This window comes from Aquarana catesbeiana, linkage group LG01 (assembly GCF_042186555.1).
Source record: "Aquarana catesbeiana isolate 2022-GZ linkage group LG01, ASM4218655v1, whole genome shotgun sequence".
In the NCBI taxonomy this organism is placed as follows: Eukaryota; Metazoa; Chordata; class Amphibia; order Anura; family Ranidae; genus Aquarana; species Aquarana catesbeiana.
In genome coordinates, this window is record NC_133324.1 from 688146406 (window position 1) to 688168759 (window position 22354).

The window sequence follows — 22354 nt, forward strand, 5'->3', positions numbered from 1 at the left end:
TTGACAATTTAGGGTAACGTCTAGGAATGGGTATGTCTAGGAACGGGTATGATAGGAAGGCAATAAGTGTTCATAGTTGCTTTTTTTTTTTTTTTTTTTTTAAAAGGTTAAAAGTTTAGGGCCCATAATAATCCTGTGGTATTGGAACAGTGCATATAGGACAGACATATAGACATACTGTATGAATTTTCACATGTGCCTGATTCTTCGAATGGCCCAGCACAGTAAAAGGTTGATTGTATAAACCCACACAGTTATACTGTACATTGGCGAAAATTGATCTCTAGCAAAATGTGAAAAAGAATGAACCTTCTTTCTTAGCTTTTATATTGTCTAGTAAAAGATGCATTTCTATAAAACTGAAACATTACTTTTAAGTAGCTTTTCACTACTTTTCAGTACCATGCTTTGTACACATGCTTTGGAGCAACCCACACTAATAACATCTGTGTGAATGGAGCAATGTATAGCCCTCCAAATTCATACTACCTAAATACAAAGCTTTTAAAACGTTATTGATTTCCCTATTTCAGATCTAGTAATGGAGCAATCAAAATCATTACATGCTATTATGATATTGTATTTTTTCCCCATCTTTCTGACTGCCAAAATAACTGGATGTAATTAGTATATTTCACAAACTCTGAACATTTTACTCTAATGTTTATGATTATCTTTTACTAGGAACTCAATTCAAGTCTTTTAATCACACAATAGAACATCATCATACTGGGACTTGAAGAATGTAACTAGTTTGACACAGATAGACAATGTCTAACCAGTCGAACTGGGAGTAAAAAATTATCCCTGTCCTATAAATCACACTAGCACATATTTTTACAACCCCCTAGCTCTCTACATTATTATGCCCATATTTTTACAACCCCTTAGCTCTCTACATTATTATGCCTGGTGCTACAGTTTTTATTGCTATCTGAGTCCTGTTACTTCCAGTCCACTGGTCACTGGAAAAGAAGATGACAGGAAATCTCTCCAAAAACAAACAGCCATGAAAACATACTGGGGGAGATTTACTAAAACTGTAGCAGTCAGAATCTGGTGCAGCTGTGCATGGTAGCCAGTCAGCTTCTGACTTCAGCTTGTTCAATTAAGCTTTGATAATAAAACCTGGAAGCTGATTGGTTTGTGTGCACAGCTGCACCAGATTTTGCACTCTCCAATTTTAGTAAATCACCTCCACTCTTATTGCTCATTTCCATAAACATTTATTGAAGATATTTCAGAGAAAAACAGATACATAATACAGAGCTCATAATTAAAGTTAATATAACAGACGTAATTGTATTGTTGCACTGCCCTCACCTACAGTATATACTGGAGCATTTCTCTTGGAAGAAAAGGACTGGGCAGGGTAGAAGTAGGTTAGAGATAGCCAATGTTGGAATTAGTTTGTACTCCTAGGAATTTTGGAATTGAATCCAACATGTCCATGTATGTACTTAGTGAGTCTGTCATGGGTCAAGTTCTTTCATAATTCTAGAAAACCAGTGCGGGGGACCTTACTGTTTAGTAATGTACATTCGAGTAGCATTAATTTAACGTACTGTGAGGGATTTGGCATATTGGGTTGGGTTAGGGCATGGGTAGTATAGAAGGAATTGTGCTGCTGTCAACTGGAGTGGCATTGTAGTGATATGCATCATAATTCTAAGCACTTATGACCAAAAGTGGAAAAGAGCAGAGTATTGCCACCAAATATGCCTGTATGAACCAATACTGTATGTCTTGTTTGTATCTAGAGTTAGTAGTTGATATTTTATGAAGGAGAGAATGAGTGTGGTACTGTCTGGTATGGGTTGTATATCAATTTTTTTGAGCTAAAACAGTTTTCACAGAAAATCTATGGTTCATTGCATTTATTCATTCCCAATCTTGCTCCATAAGATAAAAAAACAATATCCCTTTATCAAGCTTTACTCTCTGGGTCAGTAAAGGGATGTGAAGGGGAAGGCAATAGGGAATAGACGTTAGTGATAAGATGTCTTTGTGATGTGTTACTGAGGCATGGTTTCTCAAAGAGTGTGAATGATCTACTAAAAGCATCACGGTTAGTGGGGGAAGTGAGAAAATGCCTAATTTGTAAGTAGAACCATTATGGTATCTTGTCCTATTCCATTATGCCATTTACTGCCCCAGGGGCAAGGATTTTTATTTCATGGAAAAAAGCTCCAGCCACAGGTCTATTTTGATTGGGTCAAGAGTGATGTAAATTTCCATTTAGGCCTGTAGGAAAGGAAAGGTTGTCTCTTATAGGAATCATTAGGCAAACTGTGGCAATACATTGGATTTCCTACAAGCTATAGGGAAATATTTCAAGATAGGGCTGGTCAGTGGGTGGTGTAAAATATCTGAAACCAGGTGCATGCGGGCAAGCCACAGTAGGAATTGCAAGGGGATAATTGTAAATGCCTGCTGTAAATATGCCAGTCCACAATTCTGTAAAGTAGTGAGGTCTGATAATATTAGGAAGGTCAGGGAACCCTATACATTCCTTGAGTTTTGGTGTCATAAGTTGCTCAAGGCCTATTTGTTGTTCCATAGAAAGGAGAGAAAGGACGTTTGAAGAGATTTAAAAGAGATGTTTGCTATGTCCATGACTGTGGCTTGGAGGGCATATAAGATCCTAGGGAGAACATTCATTTTTATCTGGCTAATTTGACGAACCATGAGAATTGGGTGTTTGTCCCATTGTTGGACATCTTGTTTAATTTCCTGTAAGAGCAATAGGAAATGAAGAGAGTACATGTTTGAGTGCTTAGCTTCAAGTTTTATCCCAATGTAACAAAGCTGCATTTCCAGGTTAAGGGGAATTCTTGTTGAAGTGTGTGAGCATCTGGTCCAGGAGGGTTAAGCTGAAGGAGTAGGACTTAGAATAGTTCAATTTAAAGTTTGAAATGCCACCAAAGGTTTCAAAGACTGCCATCAGATTGGGTAGAATGATTGATGTTGGGTAGAGTGATAAATGGTGCATTCAAGGAAAAAGGCATGTCATCAGCAAATACTGTGATCTTGTGCATCTTATCTTTAACTAGAAAACCTTGAATATCAGGGTTCCTATGGATCACACATAGGAAGAGCTCCAGCATTACAACAAAAATGATGAGGGATGAGGGGCAACCCTGTCTAGTGCCATTCTGTATTTGGAAGGCGTCCAGTAGGTGACTATTTACTTTCACTCTAATATGAAGGTTTTAATAAAGTGCTAGCATTCTGTTCTTCATCCTGGGTAGCAAGCCAGGGAAAGGATGGCAAATTGTAATCCAAGGCCACTCTATTGAATTCCTATTTAGCATCAGTAGATAATAAAAATCCTTTCATGTTTGTGTTAATGGCCAGTGACTCAAGTTCAGAGCCTTGATAACGTTATTACAAGCCTCACAACCAAAGCTCACCTTGTCCAGAGGGAACAGAAGCAGGAAACAATTGATCATGATTCTGGCAAAGAATTTGACATTGACATTCAGTAAGCATATTGTATGATAATTGTTACATTGTGTGGTGTCCTTTCCTTCTTTTGGGAGTACTGCTATATAACCTTCTAATAAATGTGGAGGTGGTGTGTTGAAAGCCTTGACATTGATATGTTCGGTGACAGAGTCAGGATTGTCTTAATAGCATCATGAGCTCCTGTCACCGAACATATCAAAGACCTTAGAAAACCTGATCACCTGACAGCAATTAAACAATCCAAACCCAGTACAAGTCAAGGCCCCAACAGTTTTCCTCTTCAGTATTTACAAAACTTTTAGCCAGACCATCACACCTGAATTTGTCAAGGCTTTCAACACACCACCTCCACATTTATTAGAAGCTTATATAGCAGTACTCCCAAAAGAAGGAAAGTACACCACACAATGTAACAATTATCAGTGGGGCCCTTTCCAGCCTGCCCCAATTTACGCACCTACTTTCAAAAATTAAAGTATAAAGAGTTGATAGAATTAAATATATATTTATTAGTATGTTAACAAAAACAAAAAAAAAACAATTTTAAACAATACGTAAACATACCATGAGACAAAGACTAATTAACACAAAGGGCACAGCTCAGGGGAGAAGGCAGAAGGTTACAGTACAGGAGGGGTTAGGAGAGCACAATACTGGGATCAGGAGGGCACAGTACAGGTTCCAGGATGCTGCCCAGGACACCAGCAAATCTGAGACAGTTTGCAAGTATGATGTAATGCAAGATTATCATGGGGCCCCTGGGCAGTGCTCCGGGGATGTCTATGCATTAAGACAGCCCTGGACAGAGTCAGAGGGACGTGTTTTTTTTAAAGTTTTTGATTAACTGTGGTCTATTATTTGAATCCAGTTATTGTTCTGTTTGGGAGGCTAAGTTACATAGCTTGTGGTGGTAATTCTGGAACTTTTTTGCTATCCCATCATTTCCAGAGTAAATTGTGCCATTTGATTGTGTACGACCTCAACTTACTTGCTTAGCTTTGAGTGAATGAGCCAGAAGTTTGTCGCTTTCATCACCTTGTTCATAGAACAGTTTATGGTTGAGAACCAAGAACCTTCTGGTTTGTATGCCTAATTTGTCCATTAGCTGCTGTCTGCAAGGTTTTTCTTGTGTGTCATTTTTGGTGAAAGAATTTGTGTCAATAGAGAGGAAATGTTTGCCTGCTGGGTCTTCTTGATTTAAGTGAGGTGAATAAATTCTCCTCTTATTACAGTTTTATGGGCTTCCCAGACTGCAAAGGGAAATGGAACCAATGTCTCAAAGTATTCAATGTTTTTAGCCTGGATGGTGTGGACTCTTAATGTTGTTTTGCAAAGCTTCCAGCTGTCTCTAAATTCTTCTATCACTCTTTTCTACTCTGTTTGCCCTGTTTTGGTCTGATGTATAAATCTCTATAAAAATATGTTATTTATCAAATGTATTATACTACAATATACCTTAATTCAACTTATTTTGAAAGTCCAGAGTAAAGAAAAAGTAATAGTAAAAAAAACAAAAAAAAAACAAAAAAAAAACAGCTGGGTTAACAAAACATGTTTTGCGGTATTCATTCTTCATGGTCCCTGTAATGTGGATGACCAATTGTATGTTCTACCTACATATTTCAGTGGACATCAGTGCATTTAGCCAGTACTGATCACAAGTGTTAGTTTATGTTCAAAATGATGGTTTTTCCATTGGAGACATTTCTCCTCACTTGCTGTCCCAGTGAAACCCTGTTTGTAAGTTATCATTGGGACATTTAGTTTGGATTGTAAATGTATGTATTAATGCAGCTCAAAAATATAGGTACCACTTCTCATATATTTATAGAGAGATTTCAAAAACAAGAGAAGAAATAGATGGACTTTAAGGGTACCCAGAAACTACAGTTTACATTTGTGTAAACTATACATTTTTGTTAATAATATTAAAAAGGTCACACTATGTACCATCATTTACAGTAATTGTAATGCCTCTGTCCTCTGTACCAACTATGTACCATCATTTACAGTAATTGTAATGCCTCTGTCATGTAGAGATCCCTATCACACAATATTTAGCAATTTCAGTATAGCTCTCTTTTGTACACTAAAGTCAATGTATAATATGCAATGTTCACTTATACAATATCTATAATCTACAGATAATATCCTAAGGCGATTTTCAAAAACTGCAGATTCCAAGAAGCATGGTCGCTGGATCTGTCCCTGGGGTGAGCGCAGGGGCACCAAGAAGACCCCTAGAATAGCAAAATCTCTATCAAAGTGAAGCAATTTCTTTTGGTACTGAGATCTGCTGTACACTTCTAGCGCCGGACCTGCATGGCCTTAGCACTGGGGCACCCAGTGTATGAAGAAGTAATTATGTAGCAGAACAAGAATTAGGTGCTAAAGGGGGAGGTGGAGTTTACAGAAGGATAAAATGTAAGCACACAGTACATTTTTCCAACAACTAAAATGAATACTCTAAAAAACAAACAAACTCTTGCGAGCTACCATGTGAAAATCCAAATGATAATTAGAGATGATTAAAGGACAGCTGCTAGCATTGACCACGTCTCATATGCTCGTGCCAAATAAGAATTCATAACAATATAATATTGCGCTATCCAAATGTAATCAAATGATAATCGTACTAAATCCTAATATTACTAACTGCAGTTAAATATTGGTGGTGAGATATTCCATTCCTATGTAAAAAATCTAGTGAACATAATAATGAAATCTTATGGGATTAAAATTGCGATCATAAACAAATAAAAATTGCAATCCTATGCGATACTCCCAATGTCAACCTGTGTACCATACACACCTCTATATACACGTTGCAATCGCATAAGATTTTATTATTATGTTCACTTGATTTTTTTTACATAGGAATGGAATATCTCACCACTAATATTTAACTGCAGTTAGTAATATTAGGATTTAGTATGATTATCATTTGATTACATTTGGATAGTGCAGCATTATATTGGTATAAAAAACTAAAATGAATAAACTTTGCAACCATGAAAGGGATGCAACCAGACAGCACCATCAGCTGTATATAACCTTTAATTATACATGAAAATATGTTACTGATTGCAACAATATGTGTGCTACCTGGCAGCCCTGCAGCTGTCTATGCTGGCAATGTAGAAATATAGTTCTATACAAAGGATATGAGCATTGATGATTGGAGCACTGTCCAGGAGGTGTGTTGGACTACTGGTGATCCGGAAGGTAGCGCTCTATGTAAGGCCAGCAGTCAAGATTTCCAATATGCCAGGACAGGGCAGTTTAAAATAAGTCTGCAGAGCTAGAACTTTAAAAAAAGAAGCCTACACATAAATTATTTTCTAGACATGACAAGGACGTCATAATAAAACATAATGATTCACTTGGGCTTTAAGTCAGATTTTTTTTTTTTCCTCCCAAAATAAGTCAGATTGTTTAAGAAATGTTTTCTGATTGCTGCCAGGGCAATATGCACTTTCCTTGTTTACATTGCTCATTGCACTGGCTTAAAGGGTAAGCCAGAATGGGAATAGACTAAAGGTAAAACTGTTCTTTGAATCATACGGCTTTCTACAAATACCATGGCCCTTGTGTCATAAATCAAGGTTGCCAGACCGCCAGTCTATGAGATACTAGAGTTTCTGGTGGACTTCTTTTGCGGGAGGTTACCGTCCACGTGGGAGCCATTAGCTAATACTCTACTATTTCCAAGACACATGGATGTTTATGTACAATTGTTTAAATTGTCTACAGACCTCAGTATTCAGTAAAATGCATTGTGTACATACTTTGATGCTTTGACCCTATACCTGTACATACTTCTCTATCTCTAACCTAAACCACTCTATATATTTTAATACAGGAAAAAAAACAGCCACAAGGTGATGTTTCACCATTGCTCTATGTTATGATATCCATGGACAGCATTAAAGTGACATTAAACGCTAGTTTAATAAGAGAAAGTTATAGTCTAGTATGTATTCTATTTCCAAATTCCTTTTTTTGCTGCTCTGATCTGACTTCTTGTTAGAGGGTGGCTATGGTTCATTCTCTATGGTCCCAATGCAAGTAGGAACATAGCCACCCTCTCTAGCAGTGCACATGACCACAACTAATATGCACTACTCATTCCAAACAAACCGAAGTGATGAAAAAAGAAAAGGTTTGGGAACTCACAGAGGACATAAGAAGGAGGCAGTAAAACAGTAAGAAATTATTTCATGAAAAATAGATCACAGGACCATTAGGTAATGCATGTGTATGGGTTACTTTTGAAAAATAAAACTATAATTTAATGTCACTTTAATCTACTAAAAAAAAATGTATTATATGAAGAAATGTTTTGCACCAACTCATATAAGAGAAAATCAGGCAAAAACGTTATCTAGCTGAATGCAGCAAACTCTGTTTCCCTCAAACTTAAACAGAAAATATACTTTTGTTAAGCTAAAAAGATAACATGGATATGTGGGTCAGGGAAAGGTGCACAACAAATATTTTGGAAGTTAGAGATTGGAATAAACAAGTATTGTAAAAGGCTTTGAAGTCAGCAGAGTTTTCTCATCATGAGTTGTGGGAAGAGATTTGGGGTGTGCTGCGGTGATTTTAGCATACCCAAGTGACATTAAAACAAACAGTCATACAAATTAGAAGCAAAACTTTTGCTCCTGTAAATATTTTATTAGCTGGCATAGTACAGTTAATGAAGATGAAAAAGATCTGTACTAGCACTAAAGTAAGCAACTTCAGTTGAATATAAAAGGGTAGACAGGAGTCTGGGATACTGCTGACAAAAAAGAGAAAGCCAACTAGGCACAATTAGATATAGGACTGATAATTATGTGGTGGTATGATGGTAATAATAACTTTTTAGTAAAGAAACAATAAACTGAGACAATTTCTGCACAAACCCAGGCTTTATGTTTATCAGTGTATAACACGCACTTTTTTCCCCTTAAAATCAGGGGAAAATCGCGGGTGCGTGTTATACGCCGATCCCCTGCGATCCTGAGCTGCCAGATCTAAAAAATCGCCGACCGCGATTTGAAAATGGCGCCGCCGGCGACGAAATACACAGAGTTGGTCCTCGGCTCTTCTCGGCCACTTTCGGCTTCACTCGAGCGCCACCCGAACCTAGCCGAGTACACGGCTAGGTTCGGATAGCTCCGCTCACAGTCACGCCCATCCCGGGCGGGACTACGAGTGGAGCCGAAAGTGAACGAGAGCTGCCGAGAAGAGCCGAGGACCGGCTCTGTGTATTTCGGCGCCGGCGGCGCCATTTTCAAATCACGGTCGGCGATTTTGAAGCCCAGTATGGCAGGTGATCGAAGGCTGCACTGGGGCAAGGCTGCACTGGGGGAAGGCTGCACTGGGGAAGGCTGCACTGGGAAAGGCTGCACTGGGGAAGGCTGCACTAACAAGGCTGCACTGGGGAAGGCTGCACTGACAAGGCTGCACTGGGGAAGGCTGCACTGACAAGGCTGCACTAACAAGGCTGCACTGGGGAAGGCTGCACTGACAAGGCTGCACTGACATGGCTGCACTGGAGCAAGGCTGCACTGAGAAGGCTGCACTGGGGCAAGGCTGCACTGAGAAGGCTGCAATGATGGGCATTTAAATGTAAGTTTTTTTCCCTTCAACTTCCCTCCTAAAAGTTTTTTTTCCTTAAAAATCCCTCCTAAACTTGGGGTGCGTGTTATACGCCGCTGTGTGTTATACGCCGATAAATACGGTAACTCTACTCTATTCCATATTTGCCACTGTTGTGATTAGGGATGAGCTTCGAGTTCGAGTCGAACTCATGTTCGACTCGAACATCGGCTGTTCGCCAGTTTGCTGAACAGCGAACAATTTGCGGTGTTCGTGGCAAATTCGATTGCCGCAGAACACCCTTTAAAAGTCTATGGGAGAAATTAAAAGTGCTAATTTTAAAGGCTTATATTCATGGTATTGTCAGAAAAAGTGTTTGGGGACCTGGGTCCTGACCCAGGGGACATGGATCAATGCAAAAAAAAGTTTTAAAAACGGCCGTTTTTTTGGGAGCAGTGATTTTAATAATGCTTAAAGTGAAACAATAAAAGTGTAATATTCCTTTAAATTTCATACCTGTGGGGTGTCTATAGTATGCTTGTAAAGGGGCGCATGGTTCCCGTGTTTAGAACAGTCTGACAGCAAAATGACATTTAAAAGGAAAAAAAGTCATTTAAACTACTCGCGGCTATTAATGAATTGCCGGTCCAACAATACACATAAAAGTTCATTGAAAAAAACGGCGTGGGAATTCCCCACAGGGGAACCCCGAACCAAAATTTAAAGAAAAATGACGTGGGGGGTCCCCCTAAATTCCATACAAGGCCCTTCAGGTCTGGTATGGATATTAAGGGGAACCCCGGCCAAAATTAAAAAAAAAAAAATGGCGTGGGGTCCCCCTCAAAATCTATACCAGACCCTTCGGGTCTGGTGTGGATTTTAAAGGGAACCCTGCGCCAAAATAAAAAAAAAACGGCGCGGGGTCCCCCCAAAAATCCATATCAGACCCTTATCCGAGCACGCAACCTGGCAGGCCGCAGGAAAAGAGGGGGGGACGAGAGAGCGCCCCCCTCCTGAACCGTACCAGGCCACATGCCCTCAACATTGGGAGGGTGCTTTGGGGTAGCCCCCCAAAACACCTTGTCCCCAAGTTGATGAGGTCAAGGGCCTCATCCCCACAACCCTTGGCCGGTGGTTGTGGGGATCTGCGGGCGGGGGGCTTATCGGAATCTGGAAACCCCCTTTAACAAGGGGACCCCCAGATCCTGGCCCTCCCCCCTGTGTGAAATGGTAAGGGGGTACAAAAGTACCCCTACCATTTCACTAAAAAAGTGTCAAAAATGTTAAAAATGACAAGAGACAGTTTTTGACAATTCCTTTATTTAAATGCTTCTTCTTTCTTCTATCTTATTTCTTCTTTCTTCTATCTTCTATCTGCCTTTGGTTTCTTCCTCCATCTTCTTCTTCTTCTGGTTCTTCTGGTTCTTCCTCTGATGTTCTCGTCCGGCATCTTCCTCCGCGGCGTCGGCGTCTTTATCCCTTCTTCTCCTCGGGATGCTCCGCATCCATGATGGTATGGAGGGAGGCTCCCTCTGTGTGATGCTTCTCTCCATCTGACGTCAGAGGGGGGCAGGGTCACCCGTTACGTAACCCCGCCCCTTCTGACGTCACAGGGAATGCCACAGGGAAGTCCCCGTCAAGTCCCCGTGCGTCAGAGGGGGCAGGGTCACCGGGTGGCTCCGCCCTCCGTTATTTAAGAACTGTCAGAAGAGGAGAAGCGTCACACAGTGGGAGCCTCCCTCCATGCCATCATGGATGCGGAGCGGCCCGAAAAGAAGATGAAGACAAGAAGATGAAGAGAGAAGCGTCACACAGCGGGAGCCTCCCTCCATGCCATCATGGATGCGGAGCGGCCCGAGGAGAAGAAGGGAAGAAGACGCTGACCCCGCGGAGGAAGATGCTGGACGAGAACACCGGAGGAAGAATCAGAAGAACCAGAAGAAGAAGAAGATGGAGGAAGAAATCGAAGGAAGATAGAAGATAGAAGAAAGAAGAAAGAAGAAGCATTTAAATAAAGGTATTGTCAAAAACTGTCTCTTGTCATTTTTAACATTTTGACAGTTTTTTGGTGAAATGGTAGGTTACCATTTCACACAGGGGGGAGGGCCGAGATCTGGGGGTCCCCTTGTTAAAGGGGGCTTCCAGATTCCGATAAGCCCCCCGCCCGCAGACCCCCACAACCACCAGCCAAGGGTTGTGGGGATGAGGCCCTTGTCCTCATCAACATGGGGACAAGGTGTTTTGGGGGGCTACCCCAAAGCACCCTCCCAATGTTGAGGGCATGTGGCCTGGTACGGTTCAGGAGGGGGGGCGCTCTCTCATCCCTCCCTCTTTTCCTGTGGCCTGCCAGGTTGCGTGCTCGGATAAGGGTCTGGTATGGATTTTTAGGGGGGCCCCAAGCCATTTTTAAAAAAAAATTGGCGCGGGGTTCCCCTTAAAATCCATACCAGACCTGAAGGGTCTGGTATAGATTTTGAGGGGGACCCCACGCCATTTTTTAAAAAAAAATTTGGCCGGGGTTCCCCTTAATATCCATACCAGACCTGAAGGGCCTGGTATGGAATTTAGGGGGACTCCCCACGTCATTTTTTTTTTTTAATTTTGGTTCGGGGTTCCCCTGTGGGGAATTCCCATGCCGTTTTTATCAATGAACATTTATGTGTATTGTCGGACCGGCAATTCATTAATAGCCGTGAGTAGTTTTAAATGACTTTTTTTCCTTTGAAATGTCATTTTGCTGTCAGACTGTTCTAAAAACGGGAACCATGCGCCCCTTTACAGGCATACTATAGACACCCCCCAGGTACGAAATATAAAGGAATATTACACTTTTATTGTTTCACTTTAAGCATTATTAAAATCACTGCTCCCGAAAAAACAACCGTTTTTAAAACTTTTTTTTGCATTGATCCATGTCCCCTGGGGCAGGACTCAGGTCCCCAAACACTTTTTATGACAATAACTTGCATATAAGCCTTTAAAATTAGCACTTTTGATTATTCATGTTCGTGTCCCATAGACTTTAACGGTGTTCGCGTGTTCGAACAAATTTTTTGCCTGTTCACAAGTTCTGGTGCGAACCGAACAGGGGGGTGTTCAGCTCATCCCTAGTTGTTGTGATCAAAGCCAACAAGGTCACACCCATAATGACCAAAGGCTCCACCCTGCTGATGGTAAACATATACTTTCCTAGAAGGCGACAAGCACATTGTTTCATAAGAATAAGCATGGTTCTGGAAAAGAACTAGCAGACTACTGGGAGATGATAAAGAATCTTCTTCCCATAACCAAGTAAACAGTTGTTTTGGGCATGGATTATTGGCAGATCCCTTACCAAGAAAGACAGGCATTAAAATATCAGATTGTGCTTGTTTACAATTAAAGGGGTTGTAAGGGCAGAAGGTTTTTTATCTCAATACATTCTATGCTTTAAAATAAAAAGCCTTCTGTGTGCAGTAGCCCTCCTCAGCCCCCCAACACCTACCTGAGGTCCCTCTCTGTCCAGCGATGTCCACGAGTGTCTCAGCTGTCCGAGATTCTCCTTTCTGATCAATCAAAGTCAGCTAGCCAATCAGGGGAAAGAGGGTGCGTGGCCGGGTTGGCGCTCCATGTCTGAATGGACACGGGGAGCTGTGACTCAGCTCGGGTGCCCCCCATTGCAAGCTGCTTGCTGTGGGGGCACTGAAAAGGAGGGAGGGACCAGGATCACAGAAGTGGGACCTGAGAATGATTGGGGCTGCTCCATGCAAATCCACTGCAACAGAGCAGGTAAGTATAACATGTTTGATATTTTTTATAGGAAAAAAAAATGAGACTTTACAATCACTTTAATTGCTAATACATTTTATGCCCAGCTTAGGATAACACACATTAAGTGAAATGCTAAACATTTTGCTCACTACCAGTGTCTGGAGAAAGTCTTCTTGCTCTGAAGGCAGGGTACCTCTCTCCCCCCTACAAAATTTAGACTGATGTTGCTTGCATGTCTGTATGTACATTGGGCAGACTATCAGAGGGTGCAGAAATGACCCCTCCGATACACCCCCTTGAACCCCCTTGAACACCAACCCTAGGGTTTCCACCTGTTGATCAACTGAAAACCAAATTATATAGGGGAGAGGGATTGCAACATGGTTAAATTAGTATGATACAGTCATAATAAACATGATAGATCAAATTCCATTAACAGTAACACAACCAAACTGTGTTCTCTCGTTTGGAAAGGTAGGTTTGGAAAGGTTTGTTCAATTCTGTGAGCGGTACCTTTTATAAAGGCACTTATATTTTGTTTTTGGTACAAATAATTTTTTTAATGTGGTGAAAACAATAACTGCTTTTTTCAAAGTTACATATGTTTTTAAAGAATAAAACATCATCAAAACAGATACAGGTAGCTAAAGAAATGGATTTATTCTTTATTCTATTTCAAAAAAGAAAGCATACTGGTGTCAGAAGGCTGTGTTTCCACAGATAACATGTCTCAACTTGAATGGCCTTTGCTAACAAATGCTTTGATTTTAAAAGACGGACTAAAGATTGTATTTATTCATGGTGTGCGGATCATCTAGTTTTGAATCAGAGAGTAAAAGAGGCTCCAGGCTCACTTGTGCCTTGTTTACCACAATGCTGGGTGCTTCTATCTCGGCTAGCCCTGCTCTGTGATCAGTGATGAGATATGTGTGTGTGTGTGGCCATGTTTGTCTTTGACAATTAATATCTCTAATGTTGGTCATGTAAAATTATAGGTATAGTATATATCAATCAATCAGAATCCAGAATTTAATGTAGGCGAAACAACAAAACCTACTATATGATAGCTATCATCTACTTAAAAGGGACATTCAAAAAAAGTGCTTGATCAAGCATTAAACCAATGATTAGATAAAATATTACGTTTCTGCTTAGTCTGTTAAGCTGACCACACATGGGTCAGTTTTTTTTTTTTGTTCAACTAGTGGCTTGAACGAAAACAAACGGACCCAATTCCCCCATCCACACACTTCTAGAAGTAGATGCAGGAACCCTTCCTTGCTGTGTCATTGTATTCTAACAGCAGGGAGACTTCCCGGCCTTTAGAATATACATATCAGCACTGCAGTTTATTGAGCGAATACCAGCAGGGTGGTTGAACAGAAGTCGATCATCTGAATTTCGGTCCATGTATGGCCAGCTCTATTATACAGTTTAATGTTAACACATTATGCTAAATTCAGTCTGCCCTGACCATTTTGGACTCCATACAGTTTATGTTAAAGTGTGGGCCATTTAAATTATAATGAACAAAAATAAATTAAGCTGCTATTAGGTAAAAAATGCATGCACAAACCTCCTGCAAATGTAATTGCTTCCTGTATGCCGGAATGGGTAAGACTGCAATGCTTTTCTGTAGTGTCTGTACCTACCTGTTCACTCCAGCTTGCTACACATACCTGTAGGTGCCTGCACTTTATACCTGTCAACAGCTTTACTTTTTTTAAGTGACAGAGTCCCAATAAACATTAAATTATATGTTTGCTAATTGCTGGATGTGAAAGAAAATAGTTTTGAATAGCAGAGGACTAAAACAAAATGGAAAAGAATGTGGTGGAGAAAGAAAATAGCTGTAAACACAATATGCTACATTAGTTTGATTATTTAATATTTTGATAAATTGTACCATATACTAGTGCACAGTTTCAGCTTTGCATCCAGGACATTATAATTATTGGTCCTATTAGCTCTTTAATTAATATAAACCAATGTACATTATTCTTCCAGTTGTAATGTTGTATACATCCTGCATGTTTTCTAGGATGATTATATTTTTTAATTTCCAAAAGAACATACAACAATTTTTAAGGTAAGTAATGTCCAAAAGAAAAAGATTTACATATTAATATTAAAGAACCTGAATTTTAAGGCTATTCTTTATTGGTTGGAGTAGGACAGGGTTTGTATTGCTGTCTGTGTCCTCTTTAAAGAGATATCTCATCACTTTCTGTTTTGTAACCACATATCACAGAGATAGGAAGTGATGGGAAATCTCCCAATGGGGACAGAGACAACAACAGAAACACTTTTTAGCAGAATTGGGAAACGTTTTATTGCTATCTGTATCCCAATGACACCTGCTCAACTAATTTTTTATCCTGGCAGTAGCAGTAGAAAGAATCTCCACAATCGGTTTACAGAGAGTTTAAAGTGAACCTGTGCTTTGCCCATTTGGGTCCCTTTGAGCCAGCTACTACATCTGCATATACTTGTTTTCCTTTTACTCCACTGCTGAGCACACTTTCCACTACCACATGTGACTATCCTAAAGACTAGTACACACTATTAGTTTTTTCGGTCAGTCCAGCGGGCTGAGTGAAAAAAAATTGAAGAGCTCGGGGTGTTAGTACAGTGATCTCCCCACTGCTGAGCTATTGTGTTCTGACAGGGGGGGCGGCCTCCCCGCCCCACTAGGACACACTGGTCAGTGCTCTCAGCCATTGGCTGATCGGATGCCGATTGGCAGACCTTTTTCGGTCATGCCCCTTCGACAGAAGCCGGCCGAGCGATCTGTTGGACCGGCTTCTGTACACACAGGCCGAAAGCCACCCAATATCCGGCCCGTGTGTATGGCCCTTAAGTGCTGACTGTCTCAGGGGCCAATTGCCAAGCACCATTGCTGTCATATCTGGGGGGATTATGTAATTTACTTCACCATACTTGGAGGTTCCAAGAATCTTCATTCATTTCCGGGAACAAAAAGGAGCAGGGGAATAGTGAAGGGAGGGTGAGTGGGAATAGTGAAGGGAGGGTGAGTATTACCTGTTGGTGAGGCCAACATTAAAGTAGACTAGTTGCTTTGAGTTGCATGGTCACAGGTTCACTTTAAAGGTTATCTGCAAAACCTCTAATATAATTTCCCATTTGGACAAACCGCACATGTTTTGTTAACCCCATTGCCTCATTGTGCTTTAATATACTGGATTGTGCCACCAAAATAAGGACATTTGGGAAGTATGCAAAAGATTTTTAAACTAATATCATGAGTGTAACTCTTACCTTAAATTCTTTCTCTATATTGGCCAGCTTGGCCAACTCATTGCTCAGTTCCAGAGCAGTGTGTACAGGATCTTCACTGGAAAGAGATAGATAGGCTGGGCTAGCCAGTCCCTTGTAAGCATTAATCCTAGACCTTGAGTGGCTAAATGAATCATGCTTTTGTTTTTCCATGCAATCACCACACTTGCAGAAATAATCATGGGGCCGCTCTATCTTTGCTCCTTTTACTAATAACATGTGCACCACTTCATATTTCTGGCAGTGGGCAGCAAGGATGATGGGTGTGATGTCTGGAGAGAACCTCGTGCCATCCTCATCATAGGAGTAGAAATCATCATCCTGTAGTTCCTGTTCACACGGGCTAAGGGTGAGTCTTTTGTTTGCTGCAAAGGCAGGATGATTCAAGATGGCTTCAACTATCCTTACATACCCTTTACTAATTGCTAGAAGCAAGGCATCTCCAATCCGTGCCAAGTTGTCCTTCTTTAGTAAAAGCTCACTTACTTCTAAATGTTCATTGCCTACCGCTAGCTGCAAGGCATTCTGTCCCATGTAGTCCATACAGTTGAAATTCAAGGTCTTTGACTCCTCTAGCATTTTTCTCACTACTGGAATGTTTCCATACTCTGCTGCATCCAGAAATCGTTCCTCCTCAGGGGTCAGACTTGTTCCTCTACTGTTGAACATAAAGGCAGGACCACGGACAGCCTGTCTTCTTCCCTTTTCCCGCATCATGGTCACTCTCCTTACAGATGGGCTGCCCTCACCTGCTCTAAAGGAGAAAGAAGAGAAAATGAATGCTGTAGTCAACACATAGCAATAATCACCTGTACTCCCTCTTTGTATTTTGTGGTATTTACTTACTTTATTACTTACTACTGATTGTTCATTAGGATAAAAAAATGTGCAGTTTTTCTTCTTAGCAGAAGAGTAAACCCTAGCAATTTTACCATAAATTCCACTTATTAAAAGTAATATTCTTTCTTCAAATTCATAATTTTCCTTAAAGTGGTATTAAACCCAAAGCCCAAAATGTATTATATTGCAGCTTACCAATCATTAGATGTGGTGGCTGCATCAGTTCTCTTTCTTTGGCTTTTTCACCTGGTGATCTGGCCAGTAACATACCTCCTGTGTTAGTGAGGCACAACTCCGGATAAAGGAGCACAAGGGGCACCTTTGGACAGCAGCATTGTTACTCTTGGGGGAGGGGAGCGTTAGATGTACTAGCAGATTTAGATGCACTAACAAATTGAAGGCAAACTCCAGCTTCAACTTTATAAGCAGTTACAGTAAACAGTTTTTTTCCTTTTGCGATAAAGGTTTTGCATGAATAAATAAAAGCTGATTATTTTAATCACCCCTGCCAGTGTGAAGGAGTTTGTCTCATCCATGTAAATTGATGCTGTGCTGTACAGAAAAACAGTCTTGCTGGGTGTATGAACATAGAACAAAGAAAGCCTAAAAAAGGAAACTAATACAGACATCACATCTAGGAGTTGGTAAGCTGCACTATAATAAATGTTTGCTTTTGGGTTTAATACTGCATTAAATTAGAATTTCATTCAAAGGGGAAGTTACACACTTTTTCCTCCTCCTCCCCCCTCCCTCCTTCACATTTGGCACTTTATTTTTCGAGGGGGGAGTGGGTATCTGGTTTTGACAGGTACCTGCTCCCTCACTGGCCAGTTAGCTGTGGCGATTAGAGTGGAAGTTCCGCCCACCCTCCTTCCCCACAGCATTCTGAGACACATCACAGGTCCCAGAAGACTGCGGGACCATTCACAATGCACAGCTCAGCTTGTACATGCGCGGTTTCCCTTAGTTAAGATGCTAGCGCTTGGACCCAAAGCTGATTGCAGAATCGACTAGGTTGAGGACAGCATTGGATCCCTGGACAGGTAAGTGTCCTTATAGAAAAAGTCAGCAACTACAGTATTTGTAGCTACTGACTTTTATTTTTTGGAGGGGAGACTGGAGCTCCTGTTTTAGTGGATCCATTTCACTGAATGATTGTACTTTGCTGGCAGACATACTGTATTTACTGTACTAGCCTGTTGATAAACGTTTCCAGCTAACTTCATTAAAGTGGTTCTTTGCCCTGTTTGAAAAAAAATAAAAGTTGTGTAAAAGTTTCCATTGTCTATTGGTGATGGCTATTGTCTATTGGCTGTGATAGTATAATAAATAATTAGGATGCATGCACACTAGCATTTTTTATAAGCTCAAAAAATGCTAGAAAAAAAACGCTGGCTGAAAAATGCTGATTTTTATGGAGGCTTGTAGTAGTGTTTTGGTAGATTTTAGAAGCTTTTAGGAGCATTAGCATTAGCATTTTATTTACGTTTTTACAGTACATAAAGAAAACAAAAAAGAAAACACTCAAAAAAAGCTGTTAGGAGCGTTTTAGTAGCGTTTAGAATCTGTTAGCATTTTTTTCTGCTGGAAAAACGCTCCCAAAAACTCTACAAAATCATACTGGAGCTTGAAAATGCTTCTAGCATCAAAATATATAAAAGAGTTTAGTAGGCTATGGGAGTACCTCATCCTATAGATATTTAAGAGATAGAGCTGATATGATGGACTTTAACGGTACCAGTAAGGGACATATAAACAAAATAATACTTAATGTCTTTATTACAAAGGGTTAAAAATATTTTTTACAAATATAAAACCATTAGAAAAATACTCGGGTATCAATGAATTAGAGATCTCTGTTATTACAAATGTCAAGAGGTCGACGCGTTTCACATCTTTGCTTCTTCATGACCTCATGTTTTTGACAGAGATCCTGTTCAAAAACAGAGAGAGACACATAAGTATTGTGTTTACATATGGATTGCATAGGAGTGTAACAGAATTCATTTCAAAATATCATCCACTAAAATGGGGAATAGCATATATAGGAAAATACTTAAATCCTTTGTAAGTATTTTATTGCTATGGTTAGCCTACAAAGCCATGTCTTATCTATTGATTCCACGCTTATTGGCATTTTCAGAATAAATCACATGATTTTCTGATGGTTTTACTTATATTGATTCATTTATTGTTTAAAGACACTGGTTGTTGGATTGTTCTCTTAGAACACCTGGCACGTCAATTTTTGCGGGATCCTCCTAGATGTGAGTCCCCATATATGCTATTCCCCATTTTAATGGATGATATTTTGAAATTAATTCTTTTACGCTCCTATGCAATCCAAATGCAAACAATACTTATGTGTTTCTCTCTGGTTTTGAACAGGATCTCTGTTCTAAGTCAAAAAAAGGTCCTGAAGAAGCAAAGATGTGAAACGCGTCAACCTCTTGACATTTGTAATAACAGAGATCTCTAATTCATTGATACCTGAGTATTTTTCTAATGGTTTTATATTTGTAAAATATATTTTTAACCCTTTGTAATAAAGACATTAAGTATTATTTTGTTTATATGTCCCTTACTGGTACCGTTAAAGTCCATCATATCAGCTCTATCTCTTAAATATCTAGCATAAAAGAGTGTGCATGGACACATAGGATACAACTATTAGCTTCTAGGAGCAGAAAAAATGCACATTATAGCTACTAGAAGCTTAAAAAGGCGCTAGTGTGCATGGTGCCTTATAGTTAAGTTCTAGAAATAGGATAGATATGTATATGATCATTTAACTTTTCAGGTCCAATTCACTTTTTTTTCTTACTTGGCACTGAGAAGGTTGGCCCAAATACTTTAGTTACTGAACAAAAAAAATAATATACTACTGGTCACTAAAGATGTAAAATATCTGACTGCAAATAAACGGGGTTTGCGTAACAAGCGGGTTATATTATTTCTCAAATAAAATGGTAAAATTAACAGGAAAAGGAGTACAATTCTGTTGGAGCTAGCATATAAAAGATATTCCTAAGCAGGTCAAGAGTAATACACAGTTGAAATTGAGGATTTCAATCAATATCACACAGCCTAGTTACTGAATATATACCATTTTTCATAAAAAGAAATATATTCAAAGTCAATGATCCCTAAAGGAAATGTACGATACTTATCAGGCTGAGAAGCCTCTAATTGGGGGCAGCCATCCTCCACATACTAGTTCCAGAGCAGAAGAGCATCTGTTACTTTTTTCTGTAAATGTCAAGACTAGTCTTGTTCATTTGGGAAGCAAGTAAAAAGATGTATTAAAAATGCATAGCCACCAGTATGCCAAATAAATGGTAGAGGTGACCATTTGTAAGCATTGGGAAACCACAACAAAATTCTCTGTTTTTTGTATTTTATATATTTGTGTTAATAATCAAAGAGTTACCTGGGTGTGGTTTAGGTAACCTATAAAAAAGTTATACTCTGTGAAATATCATGTCTGCCCTGGGGACTGGGGTAAATACTGAATACTAAATATGGGCTTTAGGTCACCCATATATGTCAAGGCGTAACCTTAAGAAAATTAAATCTTTATTAAAGAAAGTTTTGTTGATTTTGTTTTTTCCGGAGGTAAGGATCTATTTGGAAATCAGAAAACCTTGTGTAGCGCTTGGTTGCTACTAGTTACTAACATCCACCGTGTCACCCTGCTGCCAGACCTCCATCTATCCCTTCTGAGACAATGAACAGTCATTTTGCATTTTTTTTAATTTTGTTTATTGGGGAATATAACTTAGTTGGGGGAAAGGAAATACGGGATGCCCATGGAACAGTTTCTTTGCCATCATTTTTAAGAATTAGAACAAAAGGTTGAGCCATGAAGTACTGATGTACACATAATATCTACAGGCGCTTCCCCTGCATAACACCATGCAGACTGTTTCTCCTCCTCTGCGTATCTCCTGCAGACTGTTGCTCTCAGGACTCCCACCCTTCTGCACAAACTTCCACTGTAGTTCATTACCCTTACTGTCACATCGTCCTCTTTTGACCTCTGGCCTCGCACCCAACTCCCCTGGCATGCCTCATCCAGAACTCCACTGTGGTCCACTCACCAACCTTCTCCTGCCCCATGATGGAGAGCTTTAACTGGACATACGTTCCGACAGCTTCTCCAGCCCCTCTCCAGAACACTTCATCCATGACCGTGTAAAGATGAAGCTCCCTCCCAGCTCTCCCAGGCTCCTCCGCTAGGCCTCGTACCCCCCCAGAAGGGGATGGGGCCCCTGCTGCTGCCTAGTACTCCATTCTCCATGTCTCCCGGCCGACAACTCCCCCCCCAGTGGGCCGTTACCCCAGCTTATATGGAAGGCCTGCCCCCTGCCAATTCCAGTTGGGCATTGGTCAGAGCGCCTCACATGAGCTGCCTGCCACTCCAGTCCTAGGTCCTGCCCCTCTTTCAGATCATTCTTCCTGGAAGCAGGGGAGGCGCCTCAGAACTAAAGCGCAGGTGGTCACACCCACTGCTGCACTAACCACTCCCTGCCCCCCAGATCAAAACAAGCAGGCCTAGCCTGAAGCATAGGCCTGCCCAAATATACCTGCACTGACAGTTTCCCTTACAAAGTCCTCACCCTAGCACCTACCTATGGTAGAGGGTGCTACACTTGTAATATGGGCAGCTTTGACTGACCATTGAGTAATTTAAAGTGATTGCAAACCTCAAATATGAAAATCAAGCAAAACACATGCCACTAGTTTGGTTCCTCTCTGATCTCTTCTGACTCTGCATGACTCACTCCTAATAGATTAAAGCAGCCAGATATTTGTCTTTTTTTTTTTTTGTTCAACCAGCGAGTTTATTGAAATAAAAAAGAATTCAATTCCCCCAGCCACACATTCGATGTGGATGGGGGAATCCCTCCCCCTGAACTATTGATCAGTACCACTGGCTGTAGAAGAAGTTTTCCAGCATGGCAGTTGTACAGAAGTTGAAGGTGTGTTACTTTGCTGCAATCAGCTCTCAGATTACATTCAGAGTTGCATACACATGACCCTGCAAATAAGATACTATCTCATACCAATACCATTACATATTGAGGCTGATTCAGTAATAAAATGAAAACACAACTGGAATTGCTGCCCACATAGATCCTTCAAAATATGTAATGTGTTGTTAAAAGGAAAAGTAAAACCCCATCAAACTTATCTGAATTTTTTGCTATTTTTCTTGTTTCCAGTTTAAATGAAACAACCTCAAGACAGTTATTACCTAAAATCTGCATACAAGTTACATATGTAGAAATTCACTTTTACTTTTACATTTAAACTGTCATTTTTGAATACGCAGCTAGGAATTTCAGGAATACTGGCAGCTACATAAACCCAACATCAGGTATGGATCTTTTATTCAACATTCAGCATT

At 40.3% G+C, this 22354-nt stretch overlaps 1 protein-coding gene across 2 annotated transcripts in view; it reads right to left on the bottom strand.

The window, feature by feature from the left end:
• Positions 1-22354, bottom strand: part of TRPC3 (transient receptor potential cation channel subfamily C member 3) — a 309905-nt gene that overhangs the window by 166473 nt on the left and 121078 nt on the right. For both annotated transcript variants that reach the window (XM_073603492.1, XM_073603502.1), the window contains exon 2: positions 16087-16858. In XM_073603492.1, the coding sequence (XP_073459593.1) occupies positions 16087-16858 (772 nt within the window). The remainder of the gene's footprint in view (positions 1-16086; positions 16859-22354) is intronic.